At 26.5% G+C, this 19,514-nt stretch overlaps 1 protein-coding gene across 2 annotated transcripts in view; it reads left to right on the top strand.

The window, feature by feature from the left end:
- The window catches only part of LOC100199825 (AN1-type zinc finger protein 4), a 43,265-nt gene that overhangs the window by 10,037 nt on the left and 13,714 nt on the right, over positions 1 to 19,514 (top strand). For both annotated transcript variants that reach the window (XM_065812949.1, XM_065812950.1), the window contains 6 exons: positions 2,782 to 2,968; positions 9,502 to 9,577; positions 9,660 to 9,727; positions 9,813 to 9,867; positions 9,936 to 9,995; positions 10,132 to 10,209. In XM_065812949.1, coding sequence (XP_065669021.1) covers positions 2,866 to 2,968; positions 9,502 to 9,577; positions 9,660 to 9,727; positions 9,813 to 9,867; positions 9,936 to 9,995; positions 10,132 to 10,209 — 440 coding nt within the window. In that variant the 5' untranslated portion in view covers positions 2,782 to 2,865. The remainder of the gene's footprint in view (positions 1 to 2,781; positions 2,969 to 9,501; positions 9,578 to 9,659; positions 9,728 to 9,812; positions 9,868 to 9,935; positions 9,996 to 10,131; positions 10,210 to 19,514) is intronic.

Genomic DNA, 19,514 nt, shown 5'->3' with positions numbered 1-19,514 from the left:
TTTCCTATATTTAATTTGTTTTTTTAAAGGGGAAAGCGAAAATATGAACTGCTATCTGTTTGTAAAATATATTTGTTTAATTTTAATGTAACAAATATATAATGTTACATTTTAGCAATATATACTTGTTACATTAAATTATTGTGCATATGAGCGTATGTTATTATACACTTGTGTTGGTTTGTTCATCTATGCACTTTTTCAATATATAGTTATATTTATTTGTTCAATATTATAGGCTTGTTTAACTTATTTAGATAAGACATTTACTTCATAAACGGAATGTCTGTAGTTTAAATCCCACCACTATCCAATTTTTTATTGTTTTTCTTTTAAATACCTTTTCTAATATATTTGCTTTGTAACCATTTATCATTTCTTTTTTCCATATAAGGTTACTTTCTATATATATATATATATATATATATATATATATATATATATATATATATATATATATATATATATATATATATATATATATATATATATATATATATATATATATATATATATATATATATATATATATATATATATATATATATATATATATATATATATATATATATATATATATATATACATATGTTTGTGTGCCACAAAATTTGAAATCAATTTTTGAAAGCTTTTTTCTCAACCAATTTTGCTCAAATTTTGCACACTTAATCATTTTCGATGACAATACAAGGAAATGGAAAAATTTGACCAAAAAAAGTTAATTAAGTTAACAAAAGTTTAATTTGTATTTTCCCATACATTTTATTTATTTGATATGAATTGTGTATTACGTCACAAAAATCATTGATTTGCAAATTATTTGCAGTTTCAAAGACATTAAAGCGCAGCGATTCAAAACCTATTGTTTTTTAAGTCTTAAGTTATTAAGTTAAAAAACAAAAATTTAGTAAAAACAGTAATTTTTAAATTAAAAAAAAAAAAAAACAGTAATTTTTCCTTCTACAAAAGATAACAAAAAAAGAATTTCTAGGCCCAATAGAATTCTGCTTGCATAAAGCATGGATTTGAAAAAAGATTTTTTTTTTGATTTACTAGTTGTATATAAAATTTTTTTCTGTTGTACATCTTTGAATGATACATTTCTCTTCACATTCAGACTTCTTATCTCATTTAAGCCTCTTAGTGTATTTTCTAAGTGAACACACAAATATACATAGTTTTTTAGCTTCAACTATGCCATGCTGTCTACACATTTTTCACATTAATTGTTTCATATTACCTTTCTATTTCTGTATGTTTTTTATCCCCAATCTTTTATCGCTTTGTAATTTTGGATACCTGTTTCTTTATAACATTCAGCTCAGTGCACTTAGTTCTACCTGCCCCTTGCCTATTGTTCTACTTGGTTATTGGTGAAATATACAAAAACAATTATTAATAATAAATTTTTGCTTGTATTTTGTGCTTTTATGTTAGACAACTATCCAACACCTTTTAATAGTTTTTAACTAATTTTTACTCATACATAATCTGTTTATGTTCCACTAAAGTAACTAGTTTTCGAGTCTTGTTGCGAATGATAAATGGTAATGTAACAAGTACATGCATTTGTCTAAAAAAAATTTGCACAAGTTATCTAAATAAAAAAACTTATGCATTGACAAAAAACCGTACGGGTCTCCTGGGAAGACTTGAAAAACTGTAAGTTTTTTTGCTGAAGTCTTAAGAAAAAAACTTACATTTTTTGGCAAAAACTATAAGCTATTTGCTGTAGAAAATGTTTTAGCGAGATTATAAAAAGAAGATTAGGCAAAAAGTTTGCTAAAACTTTGTATAATCTTTTATTTAATGCAGATCTTACAATTTGATCTGCATTAAATAAAAGATTATACAAAGTAATCTTATCATAACCTCTAATTATATAGCCTAACGAAATAATGCAACATAAAACAGTTAATAGCTTTCTGAATGGGTACAAGTTTATCCAATTTCGAGCTTTGAAGGCATGGTTTTGAACAGAAATTTTGCTTCTTGCAAATTTCCTTTAATGAAACTACATCGTTTTGCTCTAAAGGAATTTATACATTATAACATATGACATCATAAATAAGAAACTTAAAGAAGTTTGAAATGCTAAATGCAAAATCCTTACTCCATTCATTGACTTAGTTATAAATTTTTTTCAAGGTGCACAATTAGTTTCCAGACTTTTATTCCTAGATCTAGATCAGATTAGGTGGGTTGACCATTCAGTTCCACACTACTCTAGGCATTACTTAACTTTTTTTATGTTAGAGTCATTTAAATCCACACCTTGTTCCAAGATTAGATTAGGCAAAATTTATTTTGCATAATGCATTAAAAAGCCATTTTAAATAATCATAGTTTCACACTCTCGCACTTGTCTTGGTTAAGTTACCTCGTCAGCAACTCCATAACTAAGAATAATAAAAATTGCCAGATGGAATTTTGAAATGTAAAGTAAATTACATCTTAATACTAGTATAATATTTCTCCTTAGGCAGCTGCCTAATATGCTGTACCCTTGATCTGCCTCTGATATATATATATATATATATATATATATATATATATATATATATATATATATATATATATATATATATATATATATATATATATATATATATATATATATATATATATATATATATATATATATATATATATACATATATATATATGGTTTTATCTAAGTTTTCATTAACTTATTCAATTGGTTTTAAAATATTCTTATTTATTTGGTTTTTTATTTTTGTTGTTGTTGTTGATAAATCAAAATTTATTTTGCTTTCTTAGGTAGAGGGTGTTTATTTAATATCTTTACGACATCTGGAATGAACATATACTTTTTTGTGCTGGTGTTAAAGCCAGCTAAATAATATGGATCTTTATATAAAAACTCTTACTGGTACAGTTTTTGAATTGCGTGTAAACCCATTTGAAACTATTTTGAGCATCAAGGCAAAATTGCAGAACTTAGAAGGTATGTTTTATAGATTTTTTGAAATGAAAAAATGATAGTTGGTAAAAATATTGTAATATTTTTATTAACTAACCAATTTAAATAAGATTTATGAAACTAATACATTTTATTTTGCTCTATGTCAGCTGACTGACATAAAAGGTTCATAATGAGCAAATTTTAAAAATAATTACAAAACTAAAATTATTGCGCTAAATATTTAAAAAAACCATACAAATGATAGTAAACTATTATAAAATGTAATCATAGAATATTAAAGTTTTTTGTATTACTTATTTGTTTAAGTAATAACCAAGTTTAATAAAACTATTTAATTATTTTTTGACTTATTCTTTTTCTAATTTACTCAAATATTTTGATAAAATGTTAATAATAGAAATGTGAAATCCAAAAAAAGATTGATTTGTGAATCACTAAGTCTCTAATTGTTTCTAAAGATGTTGTGATGAACTCATAAAATGAAGATTATATATATATCTCTCTCTCTCTATATATATATATATATATATATATATATATATATATATATCTCTATCTCTCTCTCTCTCTCTCTCTCTCTCTCTCTCTTATATATATATATATATATATATATATATATATATATATATATATATATATATATATATATATATATCTATATATATCTATATATATATATATATATATATATATATATATATATATATATATATATATATATATATATATATATATATATATGTATATATGTATATAAATATATATACATGTGGGGCAGAATATGGTGCAAGAGAAACAGTCGACTCTCGTCCATCTGAATAACGACTATTAACATATGTTGGATTTACATCCACTAGTTTGACTTTATTAACAAGATTATCATTTTTGTTTGTGCAAATTGTCTAAGAAAGAAAATGGGACCAGGAGTTAACCAAGAGGGTAAAGATGTTCCACAAGATGAGTGCCAAGGAAAACTGAATAATTTTTCATAAGGTGTACAACTAGTTGCAGTTGATAGCAGCAAATGGAATTAGCGAAGGGCAACAGATAGAAAACTTCCCAATTTCTCGCTAAACAATAATTAAGTGCTAAATAAGTGGTTCCAATATTTAAAAACTTTAGGAAACACTCTGTCCTCTTCAACTATTCTAGGATTATTCTTCTATCTAGTATTAGTTTTATCATATAAAATTATTAAATCATATCTTTCTAATCACAATATAAAAGTTATTCTTAAAGGTCTACACATTTATAACTTTACACCAAATAACCCTTTTAAGGAGTAACCCAGGGTTCTATCTTTGCTCCAGTATTGTTTCTTATCTACATTAATAATCTTCCTGACAGTTTTACATATAAAGAGCTCTGTTTGCTGACAACTCAACTTTATACTCTTGTCGAAAAGTCTTTACTTTTTGATTTCTTAGAACAAGCAGCCAATCTGATATCTCTTTTGTAATAGCTTGAGGCAGGCAGTGGCTTGTGGATTTTTACTCCAATAAAACTTTGTTGTTTACTGCAAACAACTATCACAATATTGTTGGTATCCCTATATTGACAAATAATAACCCTCTCACTCAGACAAAGTCCAACAGCACGTTGTAAATGTAGCTGGACCTGCTTTATTTACCCAACTTGAGCCACTCTTCTATCATTATAAGATTGCATCTCTCCTTTTTTTTCTTTTCTACAAATGCTGGCTGCTCAAACGAACTATCATATTTTAAACTATCATATATTAAAATAAAAATAAATGTATACAAGAGCTATCGCTGTTTATGACTCTAAAGATTTTTAGACTTAGGCGGTCGTTGAAGATGTAATAATATTTTATTTTACATTGAAACTAGTAAATAATACAGTTTAGTAGTTTTCAAGTTTAGTGCATCAACTCCTTTTATAAATAAACATGAAATTTCTTTCTGGAATATAATTATTACATCAGTTAATCTCATCTTTAATTTATAACATAAGAACTTTTGTCCTATTTTTAATGGAGGTTACACTTCAATTTTGCCCCTTCTACAAAGATTCATCATGTTTAAACTTTTGAAAAGTACTAAGATTTTTAATTTTGAATATCACATGTTAAATTCTGAAAAGAAATTTGTGGTAATTGAACCACAGAAAGTTTTACATTTTTTGAGAAATGGCTGTTAGACATAAAAAATTAGTTATTTTGTCTTTTTACTTTGATGCTTTTTACCTAAATTGAATATTTATAAACAATAAAAGTCAACACATATTTAAATCAGTAGAATAGTTTTAGATGGAATTATGTGAACTCCATAAAGCTATACATTTTCTAAAAGATATCTTTTTTAAAAAGATAATCATATATCTTTTTAAAAAAACTATATATCAATAACTTTTGGCACAAATATCTTGTGATTTTTTTTTGTTGCTAATTGTACTTTTGAGAATCCCATACTTTAAATAGTAGGTATGTCTATTGATACACTTTTTTATACCCTTTTAAGAAGTTAAAATGTTATAACTTTAAAAAACAAACATAACTTAGGAATTTTTTCTTTAAGTTGCATGTACATACTTTTATATTTAACCTCTATCTCTCACCCACATACATTTAAGTACACTGTTTGCAGAACTGCCATTCCCTTTTGAGTGCACAAACCTTACTGACTACCCCTGAAACAAAAATTTGTTAATCTTTGCTAAGTTAAAGCCAAACCTAACCTTATTATTTAAAACATAATGCAAGCAGTTTTGATTAATGGCTGAACTCTGGCATGATTTTTATGAAAGTGAAATGAAGGCTTTCCTTGGAATGACTATTGCAATGACAATGGTTAGTCTGCCAGAGTTACATGACTATTGGCGTCAAGATGGAATTTTCAATGCCTTGTTTTGCTAAAATAATGAGCCGGGATCAGTTTTGCCAAATTTTGCAGTATCTTTATCTCGTTGATAACAATGCACTTCAAATCAGAGTTGTTAACAAGGCCAAAAGTAGCAAGGTCAAGGCCACATATTACAAGGCTAAGACCAAGGTCAAAAGTTACAGAGCCAAGAACAAGGCTGATGCCAAGATTTTTAAGGTCAAGGCCAAGAGTAAGAGTTTTAAGGCCAAGGCCTATGCAAACATTTTCAAGAACAAAGACTTAAATTTTTGCCTTACGTTAAAGCCAGTTGTTAACAAAACTGTAGTTAACAGTTGCTGTGACAATAAAACCACATGTTGTAAAAATAAACCAAGATTATGCACAGAATTCAACAAAGTCAATAAAAAAATGTACTTGTATATATATATATATATATATATATATATATATATATATATATATATATATATATATATATATATATATATATATATATATATATATATATATATATATATATATATATATATGAAAGCCAAAAACAAAAATAAATAAAGATAAAGAATGAAAACTTTTAATTCTTTAATTTTGTGTATTTTTTTTGAAGTCCAAGGACAAGACAAACAGTTTCAAGGCCTAGGCCTTAATTTTTGGCCTTAAGACAAGGTTGAGGCCAAGGCCAACAAGGACTAACAACTCTGCTTTAAATGGATGAATTTTCTTCAAAACTTTGGAAGTTGGGTCAATTAATTGAGGTGTTGAATGATAAATTCAAAACCACATACTATCCTTCCAGACAACTTTCTGCTGACAAACTAATGAAAGGTACTAAGAGTCGAATAAGTTTTATCCAATATATGCAAAAAAAGCCAAAGAAATTTGGCATTAAAGTTTGGGTTCTGTATGAAACAGTAATAAGGTATTGCTTGCAGTTTCAGATATATACAGTAAAATAAGACACTAGTCAAGAGTATGGCCTAGGGCATAGAGTTGTGTTTTGACAACCCTATCTTGATAAAAGTTTTCATGTATATTTTAATAATTTCTTCACAAGCTACAAACTGATATACAGTTTACTTCAACAACAAACATATGCATGTGGAGCAATTCGTGCAGAATGTGGAAAGTTCTCAAAGGAATTTACTGCAACAATCCAGAAGAGTGAAATAATTTTCCTGGAATCTAACAACATTGATGTTGTCCATTGGAAGGACAAGCAGGATGTTTATGCTATGTCGTCCATTCAAGGCACCTCTTTGCAAGTTATTAACCGTTGTGGAAATCAAGGGCCCGTTGAGAAACCTGACATAATATGCCACTATAATTTATTTATGAATAGAGTCATTAGATGTGAACAACTTCTTTCCTATTACTCTGTTGGTTGGAAATCAATTAAGTGGTGGAAGAGTTTTTTTAAACTTCTAGAATTGTGTGTTGTGAACATTAAAGTGATTTACTTCAACAGTCACCCAGATAAAAAGGCAAACTTAAGTTGTCGTAAAGCTTTTTGAGTTGAGCTTGTATATCTACTGGTTTAAGATTATTTCAATGGTTTGGAAGGGAATCGACCATAAAGGGGTAGAAAACCCATTTCTAATAATATCAGAATGAAAAGAAAATATTTTTCTGTAAGCCTTTGCCCTCAGCGACAAAGATGCGGTGTGTGTAGTTACCAAAAAAGTTGTTCTGTGAAATTGAAAGATACAAAAACTTCAAATTTTTGTGAAAAATGCAATAAGTTTATTTACAAGAACAGTTTTGAAATTTTTTATGCAAAAAGTTATATATAGAATGTTCTTTACTTATATTGACTTTTTTTTTTAGTTTTATAATTAGTTTATATTGGTTTATAATGTCTGATATCTTAACGATTTTTAGGTGATTGAGTACTCTATTTGTATTTATTTTTGCTTGCAGAATGCACTTTTGAAAGTTTTAAGTCTTGATTAGCATTTCTTTTAACTTTAAATTGTTCCAAAGTTTGATTTTTGTTTAAAATTATTTTTTCTCAAAAGTCATGTGATATTTATATCCGCCATCATTATTAATTTAATTTTTTTAAAGATGTATAATGTCTATCTATTTATCTTTTAAAAAATATATAGTTTTTGGGTGCAAATATGATGCCTTCTGTATCATAAAACTCTATTTTTTGGTATTATATTTAGTTTGATTTTTTAGTGAATTTCTGAAAAATGTGGTCCTGGCTAATTTGTTGATATATTTTGATATCTTAAAGATTTTTAAGTTTTTGCCCACTCTATTTGTATCTATTTTCCTTACAGAATGTACCTCTGCTAGTATTTTTTTTTAACTTTTGCAAAGCAATTAAGTCAGACTTTTAAATTTCTGAAATAAAATTAAAAAAAATTGCAAAAGTCACGTGATCTTTGTGTCCACTGTAATTGGTATTTCTTCTTTTTTTTCTTCTTCAAAGAAACACCTTACCTATTTACTTATCTTTCAGAAAATATATAGTTATGGGGTGTAAATTTAATGCCTTCTATCCCAATTATATCATTTTCAGTGTGCTTAATTTTTACTATTTACAAATATTAAATATAGGTGCGAAAGAGTTAAAGTACTATTAAGTTTAAACTTTTGATTTAATAATTTAAATAGGATACGTAATGAATCCAAACATACTTTTGTATGACTCCAATCATAAGTTTGTTGGTATATTTCATAGAAAATGATAAAAATAAGATATAAATCCACAAGGTCTCATTTTTTTTTTTTTTTGTTATTTTTTTTTTTGTTATTTTTTTTTTTTGTTATTTTTTTTTGTTGTTATTTCACCTTCTCAAGGCCCAAAGGCCACTACAGATGAGGAGGCTACTTAATTGTGGTTATAACCCTCTCTCAACTCTATAACTCCGAAACACGAACCTCGACGAACAAGGCCGCTGCGCGGATGAACAAGTTGAGCGCGGTACTACCAGGGATGAGGTGGGGATCGAACTCGGAACCTCTCGCTTATGAAGCGAGCCCACTACCACTACACCACTACCGCATATTATTCATTAAACTGATAATGTGAGTTTGATGACCATGTTTCAAAAAATTTATCTTTAGATGCCTTAAAAAATTATAAAATACATATAAAGTTTGTAAGGTAGTGTCACAAAGCTGGTTTAACGCTATGATGTTGGCTAAAGGTTTGGGCTCGGGCAGGTACTATCTAGACATAAGAGACATTTATTACAGCAAGTAAAGTTTTTATTTTTTTCATTATTCCTTTTTTTTGTTTTTGTTTGGAAAACTGTGAGTTTAAATCATTTTAGATTTCTAGTTATGCAACATTGTGACAGTGTACACCTAAATCCGCTAAAGTGTGTCTTTTACTTTTAAAATTTGCAGTTTCTCTGTAAAAGATGATGAAATTAGAAATATTTTTATATTGTCACTGCCTAAAATATTAGTAGTAAGCACAAAGTTGCATAAAAATATCAAAATTATAATATAAAAGTACCCTTTTTTGCAATATCAGCAAGTAGTAGTGGTGAATTAACCACTACTACTAATCTATATTTAACATCATTTCAACAAGATTATGTTTTACTGCAATACAAATATTAAATGCAAGGAATAATAATTTTTAAAATTTGATTTTTTGAGTCTATTTCCCTTCACCTTGCAATTTTTATTTCAAGAGTTACTAAAAATTGATAGGATTTGACATTTCTGGTTAAATTATTGGATTATTTTTAGGTATACCTATTTCCCAGCAGCATCTTGTTTGGAATGCTGAAGAGTTGGAAGATGAATTTTGTCTTTTTGATTACAAGTATATCTCCAATTTTGTATTCATTTTTTCTTGTTTACATTCTTTACTGAGTACTTTAGCTTTTAAATCTTTAAACAAACAGTATTTCAAGTGGTTCAAGTCTGCAGTTAGTGCTTGCGATGAGGGGAGGACCTATAAATATGCGAAAATGTAAGTTGCATGTTATATCTTAGTTACAAAAGCAATTCGTAAGAGATTCTTTATTTACAATATTTATAATAATATTTTTTTTTAGTGTCTGTTGAAGAACCTTTTATTAAAGAAATTGAAGAAGTTATAGAGAGCAAGAAGTATGTTTTATTAGTAAAATTAAACTGGCATAAAACAACAGGTGATTTTACAATGATGTTTTATTTAGAGATGAAGTATGGAATCAAATAATGAATGATGATCATCAGTTCACACTTGTTGTTTTCAGGTTTTAAAATTGTGCTTTATGCAAAAAAAATAATTTTTTGTTGACAAATTGATTCTAAACATCGTATTAAATATTGCACTAAATCATTATCATTATTCCTAATATTATTTTTCAGTATTTTGTAATATTTTTTTAGAGATGGAGAAAAGTTAAATTTTTTCAGAGTTTATGATTATTCAGATGGTAGCAACCCTTCACATAGTGAATCTTTAAGGTATTTACTTCTTTTGCAGAGTTATGAATAAATGTGAAGACAAAAAAATAATGTTTACTAAAATTAGGAGAATTGTTTTTAGTTTTATTTTAAGCTTTTTTTAGGATGGTAAAAAACATGTTTTTTTAAAAATTATATGCTAAGTGGCAGTTTTATACATCTGTGCATTCTGGTTTGGAAACATATTGCAGTTTGGTGGAGAATTGCTTAAAAGTATGACAAAATTTTTGTTGTGAACCTTTATGCATCTAAGAAGATACATTACTCAAGATTTTTGAATAAAATCAGAAAATAGAGATTGAAATTGATTATTTTATGAAACAGAGATTGAAGTTGTCAGTTTTACTTAGATTTTATATATATATATATATTTATGTATATATATGTATATATATATATATATATATATATATCAGGGATGCGGAGTCCCAAAATGGACTTGAAAGGACCGATTTGAAAGTCACAAAAAGATTACTTCATCCTAGTTTTTGGTATCCAGGAGCTCTAAAAATATAAATAAGTATATGGACTACTGATAGGAAAAAAATTAAAACTTTTAGATTAGAGGAACAATCATTTTTTGAACCCGGAGTCCGTAGGTATAATGGCGGCAAGGACTCCGGGCTTAAAAACAATAAGTTTCAAGTCATTAAATCTTATGAATTTTTTTCTTATAGCAGATCATAAGTCAATGAGTTAAAGTGTAAAATCCTTGAAGCATGGTCCGAGTTGGATCAAACTACACTTCAATGACTAGTGGAGTCAATGAAAGGCAGAATTTTTGAGGTGATCCAGTGAAATGGAGGACATACGCATTACTAATTTCCATCTTTTAATGTCAAAAATATGACTGCGTCTATAGATATATTCCAAATAAAAAATGTACTTTTGTATATCAAACATACTCTCATGTTAATAAAGACACAGAAAAAATTTTTTTGTGATTTTTATTAGCCCACAACACAACAATTATTTTGATAATAACTTGCATGCATATCAGTTGACAATTCATAGAAAAAAATTAAGACAAAGAGAAAAAAATTGATGCATCTAAACGAATATGCCTCAGTGTATATATATATATATATATATATATATATATATATATATATATATATATATATATATATATATATATATATATATATATATATATATATATAGATAGATAGATAGATAGATAGATAGATAGATTGTTGCATTCGGGAGTACGGAAGGAAAAAAATGATTCTTATGCCAACAAATACGTCACTTTTAATTACTTTTGACTTTCGTCCAACATTTGGGTGTTGTCAGAAAGTTAAAACCATTAATTTAATTACAAATTAATTGTTTTTTAAAAAAACCCTAAAAATGCAAATTTAATTGACCAGAATGTTTTTAAAAACATTCTGAATGTTTTTAATAATAAACAATGTTTTTATTTTTATTTTTTTTTAATAAAATGTTTTTATTATTATTTTTTTTACTGTCAATCATGCACGGAGTGTTGCTTCATCGACTGACAAATAGCCTGACTCACAACGGAGTGTTGCTACATCGACTATCTTATAGCCTGACTCGCAAAGGAGTGCTGCTACATCGACTGAGGGTTTGGTTGGGGCAGGCAGTTTATCAAGTAAAAAAAAAAAATTCCCGGCTTATATTTTAATTTTTTCTTTTCGTCAACAAAACTTTCTGACAACCAGTTAGGAGTTATATATATATATATATATATATATATATATATATATATATATATATATATATATATATATATATATATATATATATATATATATATATATATATATATATATGTATATAAATATATATATATATATATATATATATATATATATATATATATATATATGTATATATATATATATATATATATATATATATATATATATATATATATATATATATATATATATATATATATATATATGTATATATATATATATATATATATATATATGTATATATATATATATATATATATCAGGGAAAAAGACTCCGGCTTTATATCTCTACTTTTTCCAAGTTTTAAATTGGTGTGCGGCTGCTTTAGCGTCATAAACTTTTCTTGATAGCATTCCCCACACGTTCTCGATTGGATTTAAGTCTGGGCTACAAGCTGGCCGTTCAAAAACCGGGATGTTCTGGTCTTTAAACCATTTCATAGAATGCCTAGATGTGTTAATTGCAGCATTATCTTGCTGAAATATGGCATTATCGTCCATGTTTTCATCCATATAAGTTATGAGAACATCATCCAACATTTCTGTATACTTTATCGAGTTCATTTTAGGTAAACCACAACACAGAGTCAATTTTCCTGAATAAGAAAATCCACCCCAAACCATTAAACTTCCTCCTCCGTAATTTCGTTTTGTTTGTGGGTCATTTATTCCTCTTAGATCATGCCAATAACAACTGTAAGAGTCCGGACCATTTAAATTGAACTTTTTTTCATCTGAAAATATTACGTTTTGTCACTCATGAGTCCAATGCATATGGTTTTTAGCAAATTGTAATCTAGCAATTTTATAGTGATTTTTTAACATTGGTTTTTGGTGTGGTTTCTTCCACTTTACGTTTGGTATTGTACATAGAATATGTGCAACATGTTTATTGGTGACAGGCAATAATAATTTATCCTTTATTTGTGTTGCATTCAATTTATTTTTGGTTGCTTTGAAGATAATTCGATTAATTTGCCAATTTGTTAATACTTTGTTGCCGTTTGTTGCTTTTTTTACACTGTAATTGTCACCTTTTGCAATGTAGTTTCGCACAACATGGTCAGATCTTCCAATTTTTCTTGCTATTTCTCGTATAGAAAGTGCTGGTGAGATTTCTGAGCCACGATATAAATTAATTTGTATTTTTTCAGCATCTGTCAAATACTTTCCTTTAGGCATTTCGTAAAATGCAATAAAAATGATACTGGCAGAGCAAAAGATCAAATTAAACTAAAATTTATCAATTTATTTGTGTAAAAGTGATTAAAAATCAATAATTACCGTTATTAACCTGATTGCGTCTATAGATATATTCCAATTAAAAAATGTGCTTTTGTATATCAAACATACTCTCATGTTAATAAAGACACATAGAAAAATTTTTTTTGTGGTTTTTATTTGCCCACAACACAACAATTATTTTGATAATAACTTGCATGCATATCAGTTGACAATACATAGAAAAAAATTAAGATAAAGAGAAAAAAATTGATGCGTCTAAACAAATATGCCTCAGTGTATATATATATATATATATATATATATATATATATATATATATATATATATATATATATATATATATATATATATATATATATATATATATATATATATATATATATATATATATATATATATATATATATATATATGTTAATACATAGATGTAGGGTAAATATCACGAGGTAGAAAATAATATTTATAAAAATGCAATTTATTAATATTTATGTTTAATTGTTCTTATCTTCTCCAGTTTTATCTTACCAAATGTAAATTTACAAGTACATGTTTTATTGTTATAATTAAAAACACTTTGACTTTAAAGACTTTATTTATTAAAATGTCTATGGCATCCATTATATATCTTTTAATGTTAAGTTTCATATTGTTATAAATAAGAAAATAATAAAGGATAATACTGCTTTGGTTGTTTGGTAGATTGATTTTACAACTATTTAGTATATAACAATAAATCATTTATTCATATTAAATAATCTTGCAATCTCTTTATAAATTTATTATCTATTTATAAATTTATTCATATTAAATAATCTTGCAATCTGTTTATAAAGTTATTATCTATTTATAGATTTATTCAGAACTCAACTTTTTCGTTAAATAAAAATTTAGTTATAATCTAGGTTATCAACAAGTTTAAAAAGTTCTTTGCCTTAAAATCATGTACAAACAAATAGGAAAATTATACTTTCTCAAAGTGCTTGATATAGACCCCTGCGAATCAATTTGCAAATCAAAATTCCACAAAATGGACCAAGATCAATATTAAATGGACAACAGATTGAAATTTTTGTCAGCAACTTGTTGCGTTGGCTTGACAAGGTTCTAACTTATTTTTTTATATTAGGAGAATAGCAAATAAATCTTTTTTTTAATGTCTAAATAAAAATATTTATATGATTATTTTTTATTTATGTATTTTTATACATCAACCAAAAAAAGAATACATAAACAAATAAAAAAAGCAATAATATAGATAATTTTAATTGAACATTAAAAAAAATAATTTTTTACTAAATTCTCCTAATATAAAAAATTTAAGTTAGAACCTTGTTAAACTAATGCAACAAACTCTTGTCATCATATAAATTTTTTATTTTTAAGAAATTATTATATATTTTTTTTGCAAATGCAAGGCATAATTTTTTATTTTATTTTCACTAACAACCATTTCCAGGTTCAAAATAGTAATCAGTCAAAATGCTTTTGATCTGGTATAAAAATTTTTTTAAACAAAGAAAAAAATATTTATCAGAAATTATAGTAAAAAAAATACAAAATTTAAAATAAAATTAAAGTTAAAATAAAAGTTTGATGCAATCTTAGTTAAGCTCAATCTCTTTAATACACCCCGAAGTCCTTCTTAGTGTAGTAAAACACCCCCGAAGTCCTTCTTAGTGGAGTAATAAGTGGATCTGAACTGCACAATAATTTTCACATGACATCATCTTTAATCAATTTCTATGAAAATTCTCGTATTTTGAGATTTTTATCTAACCCAAGTACATCAGCAAACACTTTATAGGAGGGTTGGGAAAAAAAAGCTTTTTTTTTTTTGAAAAAACATAACAAAAAAACAAACAAAAATTATGGGTTTTTTAAAAAAGTTCCTTTTTTAAAAAGAGGCTACCGTGATGTGAACTAACAAAGTCCTATACTGTAAGAAAGTCCTAATGTAACAAATGATAAATTTTGTATATTATAAAATAAATATTTTGAGAAAATACTTTTTGTTGTTTTAACTAAATGTTTTTGAAGAAACTTTCCATAAAAAAATTGGTTGGATTGGTCGAGAATTCGGCCAATCAGAGTATTTATTCTACTGAGATGTAAATAGTCAATATAATCTGGTGCCATATTGAACATTGCGTCGAAAATTGTATGGTGAAGAGTTAGGTTTTTTATTGTAAAAATCTTGTTGTTAAAAAACTATTTTAATCAATAATGGCACATGAACGTGGTAAGTTTGGAATTTGAATGTTAAAACGATCGATTCACACGTAAAAACTAATATTTTTACAAAAAATTTGATATGACTTTCTTTTTTCCTTTTTTTTACTGTATACAAAAGAAAGTCCTAGCCTTACAAAATTAATTTCATTTTTTGTTTTAGGCCCAAAAAGACCTTACAAGCCATATTCACAACAAGATATGGATGAAGCATTGAATAAAATAAAAAAGAACACTATGACAATATATGCAGCATTTAAATTTTATAAAGTACCGAAGACAACTCATGTTCAATGAAAGCAAGGTCAAACAAAAAGTCAAATAGGGTGTGCAACAATTTTTGATAAAACCGTAGAGGTTAAAATTAAAAATTGGCTAATTGGTATGGCCAATGTTGGTATGCCAGTCACAAAGAAACTTCTTCCTAAGGGTGCACATAAAATAAGGACACATAATTTTTTCAAGAGACATTCAACACTTTCGAAAGGTTCAAACACTTCTAAAACATAGAACACTAGTTTCAAAACAAGGTATTAGAACGTGGTTCTAAAAAATAACAGAGTACATGGATAAAAATGATTTATTGCTGTGTTTGAGGATCCTAATCAAATTTGGAACCTTAATGAGTTATCTTTTGATCTGTGCCCATCTATTAAAAATGCAATTAGACAAAAAAAAAACGATTGTATAACATCACTACAAATAGTGATAAAGAAAGTTTCTCAATTATGATAACAGTAAATGCAAGTAATTTATTTGTACCACCATTGGTTTTGTATCCATATGAATGGCCATTCATATGGATACAAAACCATTCTGGTTCCACCAGAAATTGCAGCTGGCTTTCCAAAAGATTGGGTTATGGGTAAATCAGCCAAAGGTTACCAGATGTCCCAAACATTTTACGATTATATATCTGGACCTTTCATAAAATTTTTAAGGAAAACTAATGTCCTATTGCCAATAATTCTATTTTTAGAAGCCCACAAATCACATTTGACCTTAGATTTGGGATAATTTTGCAGAAAAAATGTAAAATAAATATATAGTAAAAAAAATACAAAATTTAAAATAAAATTAAAGTTAAAATAAAAGTTTGATGCAATCTTAGTTAAGCTCAATCTCTTTAATACACCTATTGCCAATAATTCTATTTTTAGAAGGCCACAAATCACATTTGACCTTAGATTTGGGATAATTTTGCAGAAAAAATGGTATTGTCATCATTTGTTTGCCACCTAATTGCACCCATTTTGCCCCACCATTGGACCGAGTTTACTTTCATGTTGCAAAAGATATTTGTGACTGACATAGTCACAAAATGGAGAACGCAAAACCTTAGAGTTGCTCTACCAAAAAGGACATTTGTGCCCCTGCTCCAGACTCCAATTGCTAAAACACAGGAAAATCCAACTTTAATACCAAATGGATTTAAATACTGCAGTTTGTGTCCTTTTTTACTGAAAAATTTGGATCTTACAAGTCCCGTTAAGTGTACAAGAAAATGAAATTCAAAGGGATCTCAAAGAAAAAGCAGCTAAAAAGTCTAAAACTAAGTAAAATTATACGTAGAATAAATAAATCTGTCAGAAAAATGTCTTTAGTGTATTAGTCATTTTAATATTCAAGAAATATATAATACTAAATATTAGGACTTTCTTTTATTCCAAACAAAATTATAGTACTTTTCTTTTGTCATCACCTCAAACTACATTACAGCTTAAATTAAGACTTTTTTGAAAGTATTCATGCCTAAAATAGGGTAAAACTGAAAATTTATTTATTATTCTACAATATGATCAAAAAGTGAGAATTCGAATTTATTATTTATTAGTATTAATTCGCTCTTATAAATTGAGATATCAAAAACTAGGACTTTTTTACGTCACATCACATCATATAACGTGTGTTTTTACTTGAGCAAATTATCTTCCTTAATCATAACAAAATAGCTTTCAGTGTTTAACAGTTGCTTTGCTTAAACTTTTTCAGTTGGAATGAAGTGTTGTCATGTTATCTATTTAAATAATTTAAGAATTCATAATTGATAAATTTTGAATACCTTTGCTGATTAATTTTGATCATAAGAGGTTTTGAACAAGTTTTGATATTGTATTGACCAATAATGGTATAAACTTTTTAACATATATATCTCTAATGAATAACACTTGTTTTTTGAAGAACATGTAGATCATGTTTGTCTTACTAATCTGACATATTTTACTACTGTTCTCAAACATTTAATTTCACCAACTCAACTAGCAAAAGCTGACTTGTATCTGATTTGTCTAAAAACCAATAAAATAAAAATACAGCTTATCTCCTGTAACAACATCACTTGGTCTTCATAGACTAATTCTGAATAGGGATGAATGTTCCTTATATCTGAGCTCTATCTTTTTGATTTTGATTGGTTAGTTTGTGTGGTATTCAACATGATGCCTAATTTCTTTTTTTAAGAGCATTGTGATAAATACAATTGATTGTAAAATGATTAGTCGATGTCATTGTTTATATTAATTATTAATTAATCAATGCAATAAAGACATTGTCATTATTCTAATTATTTATAAGATTATGTAATAAGATTAATCAATGTTTTTGTTTATGTCATGTATTGCATGAAGATTTTCTTCAATAATAGCATGCGATTTTTGATATTTTTTTGCTATATTTACACTTGTTCATTGTTCTCAGTTTTTTTATATATCTCCTAATATAAAGATGATTAAATAGGATTATATTTTGATTCCAATTTAAGCATTAGAGCTAAATATTCTCATAACTTGATGTAGAATTTGAGATTTGTAGGTATTGTGAATTGCACAAATTATTTTTCCTTATTATTGTACTATTTTATTATTACACACAGGAGATAAGCTGTATTTTTATTTTATTGGTTTTTAGACAAATCAGATACAAGTCAGCTTTTGCTAGTTGAGTTTTTAATATTGTTTATTTATAAATACTGTTCTATTTTAGTTTATCAAAATTTGTCTATCAAAATTTCAATCCTAGTTCATTAATATTTGTCAATATATTTTTTAATATTCTATAGAAAAAAGAATATGTTGCTGAAAATTATCTTTTTTTATTTAACAATTCTTTTAGCTTCGTTTCTCCTAGCTCGCCACTTGTCTAATTAGTTTTATAACTTATATGAAGGCAGCATTCAAAGCATCTAATCCATGCATGTAACATGCCCTTTCTAAATAAATTGAAACTGTATTTGAAATTTAAAAAAACAACAACAACTGGATTATTATATTTGAAGGGGCCAGTCCACAAATACTATATATAATACATTGAGTCTGGCTTAAAAGGAAACTACAGTAACCATTTTTCCATCAATTATTGTGCATTCTAAATTATATTTGATAATATAGTAGTTAAAGACTTTTTTAAGTTACTGTTTTTAAAGTAGTTAGTTTCTTGTGTTATGACCTCTGCACTTTTTTTTACATATTGAAATCGCACTGGATGACAGTAAAGTGTAGAAGATGGTTTTTTATTTGTCCAAAGCGAATTGCCAGATTCTTCAATATGATAACTGGTCACTTAACTCATCAAATTCTACATTGTGTAAAGGCTGAATAATTAGTAGTTTGTATTCCACAATGTGATATTCCGCAATATGGAATATTAAAGATATTCGCATTATAGAAATTATTGTACCTTAGCATCACTGAACCTTTTTTTCTCTTTTCATTTCAAAAAGTTCAGTAAATCATATAATTACTTTCAACAGCTTTTTTTTTGCTCTCTTCGTCATTGTTTTTTCAGAAGCTTGGGTGGTTGGTATGAAGTTCCATAATCAACTAAATAAAGTTAAAATATTAGATGTTTAAATTTATATAAATATATTTTTTTTATAATAATATAAATATATTTATTTAAATAGTATAAATGTTTTCTAAAACACAATTAAATAGTACTCTTATTATTTATTTTTAAAAAATGTCATACTTAAATGATGATAAAAAATGTCATAGTTAAATGATGATAAAAAATGTCATACTTAAATGATGGCAAAGTCACGGCTAAGTTTTAGGCTGTGTCCAGTTTATCTGTTTCAAAACGTTCTTTGCTTGTTTGTAGTTCTTT

The sequence above is a fragment of the Hydra vulgaris genome, chromosome 12, assembly GCF_038396675.1.
Source record: "Hydra vulgaris chromosome 12, alternate assembly HydraT2T_AEP".
NCBI classification, from domain to species: Eukaryota; Metazoa; Cnidaria; class Hydrozoa; order Anthoathecata; family Hydridae; genus Hydra; species Hydra vulgaris.
Note: the sequence above shows the minus strand (reverse complement) of the source record. Positions and strands in the feature narration are given on the sequence as shown.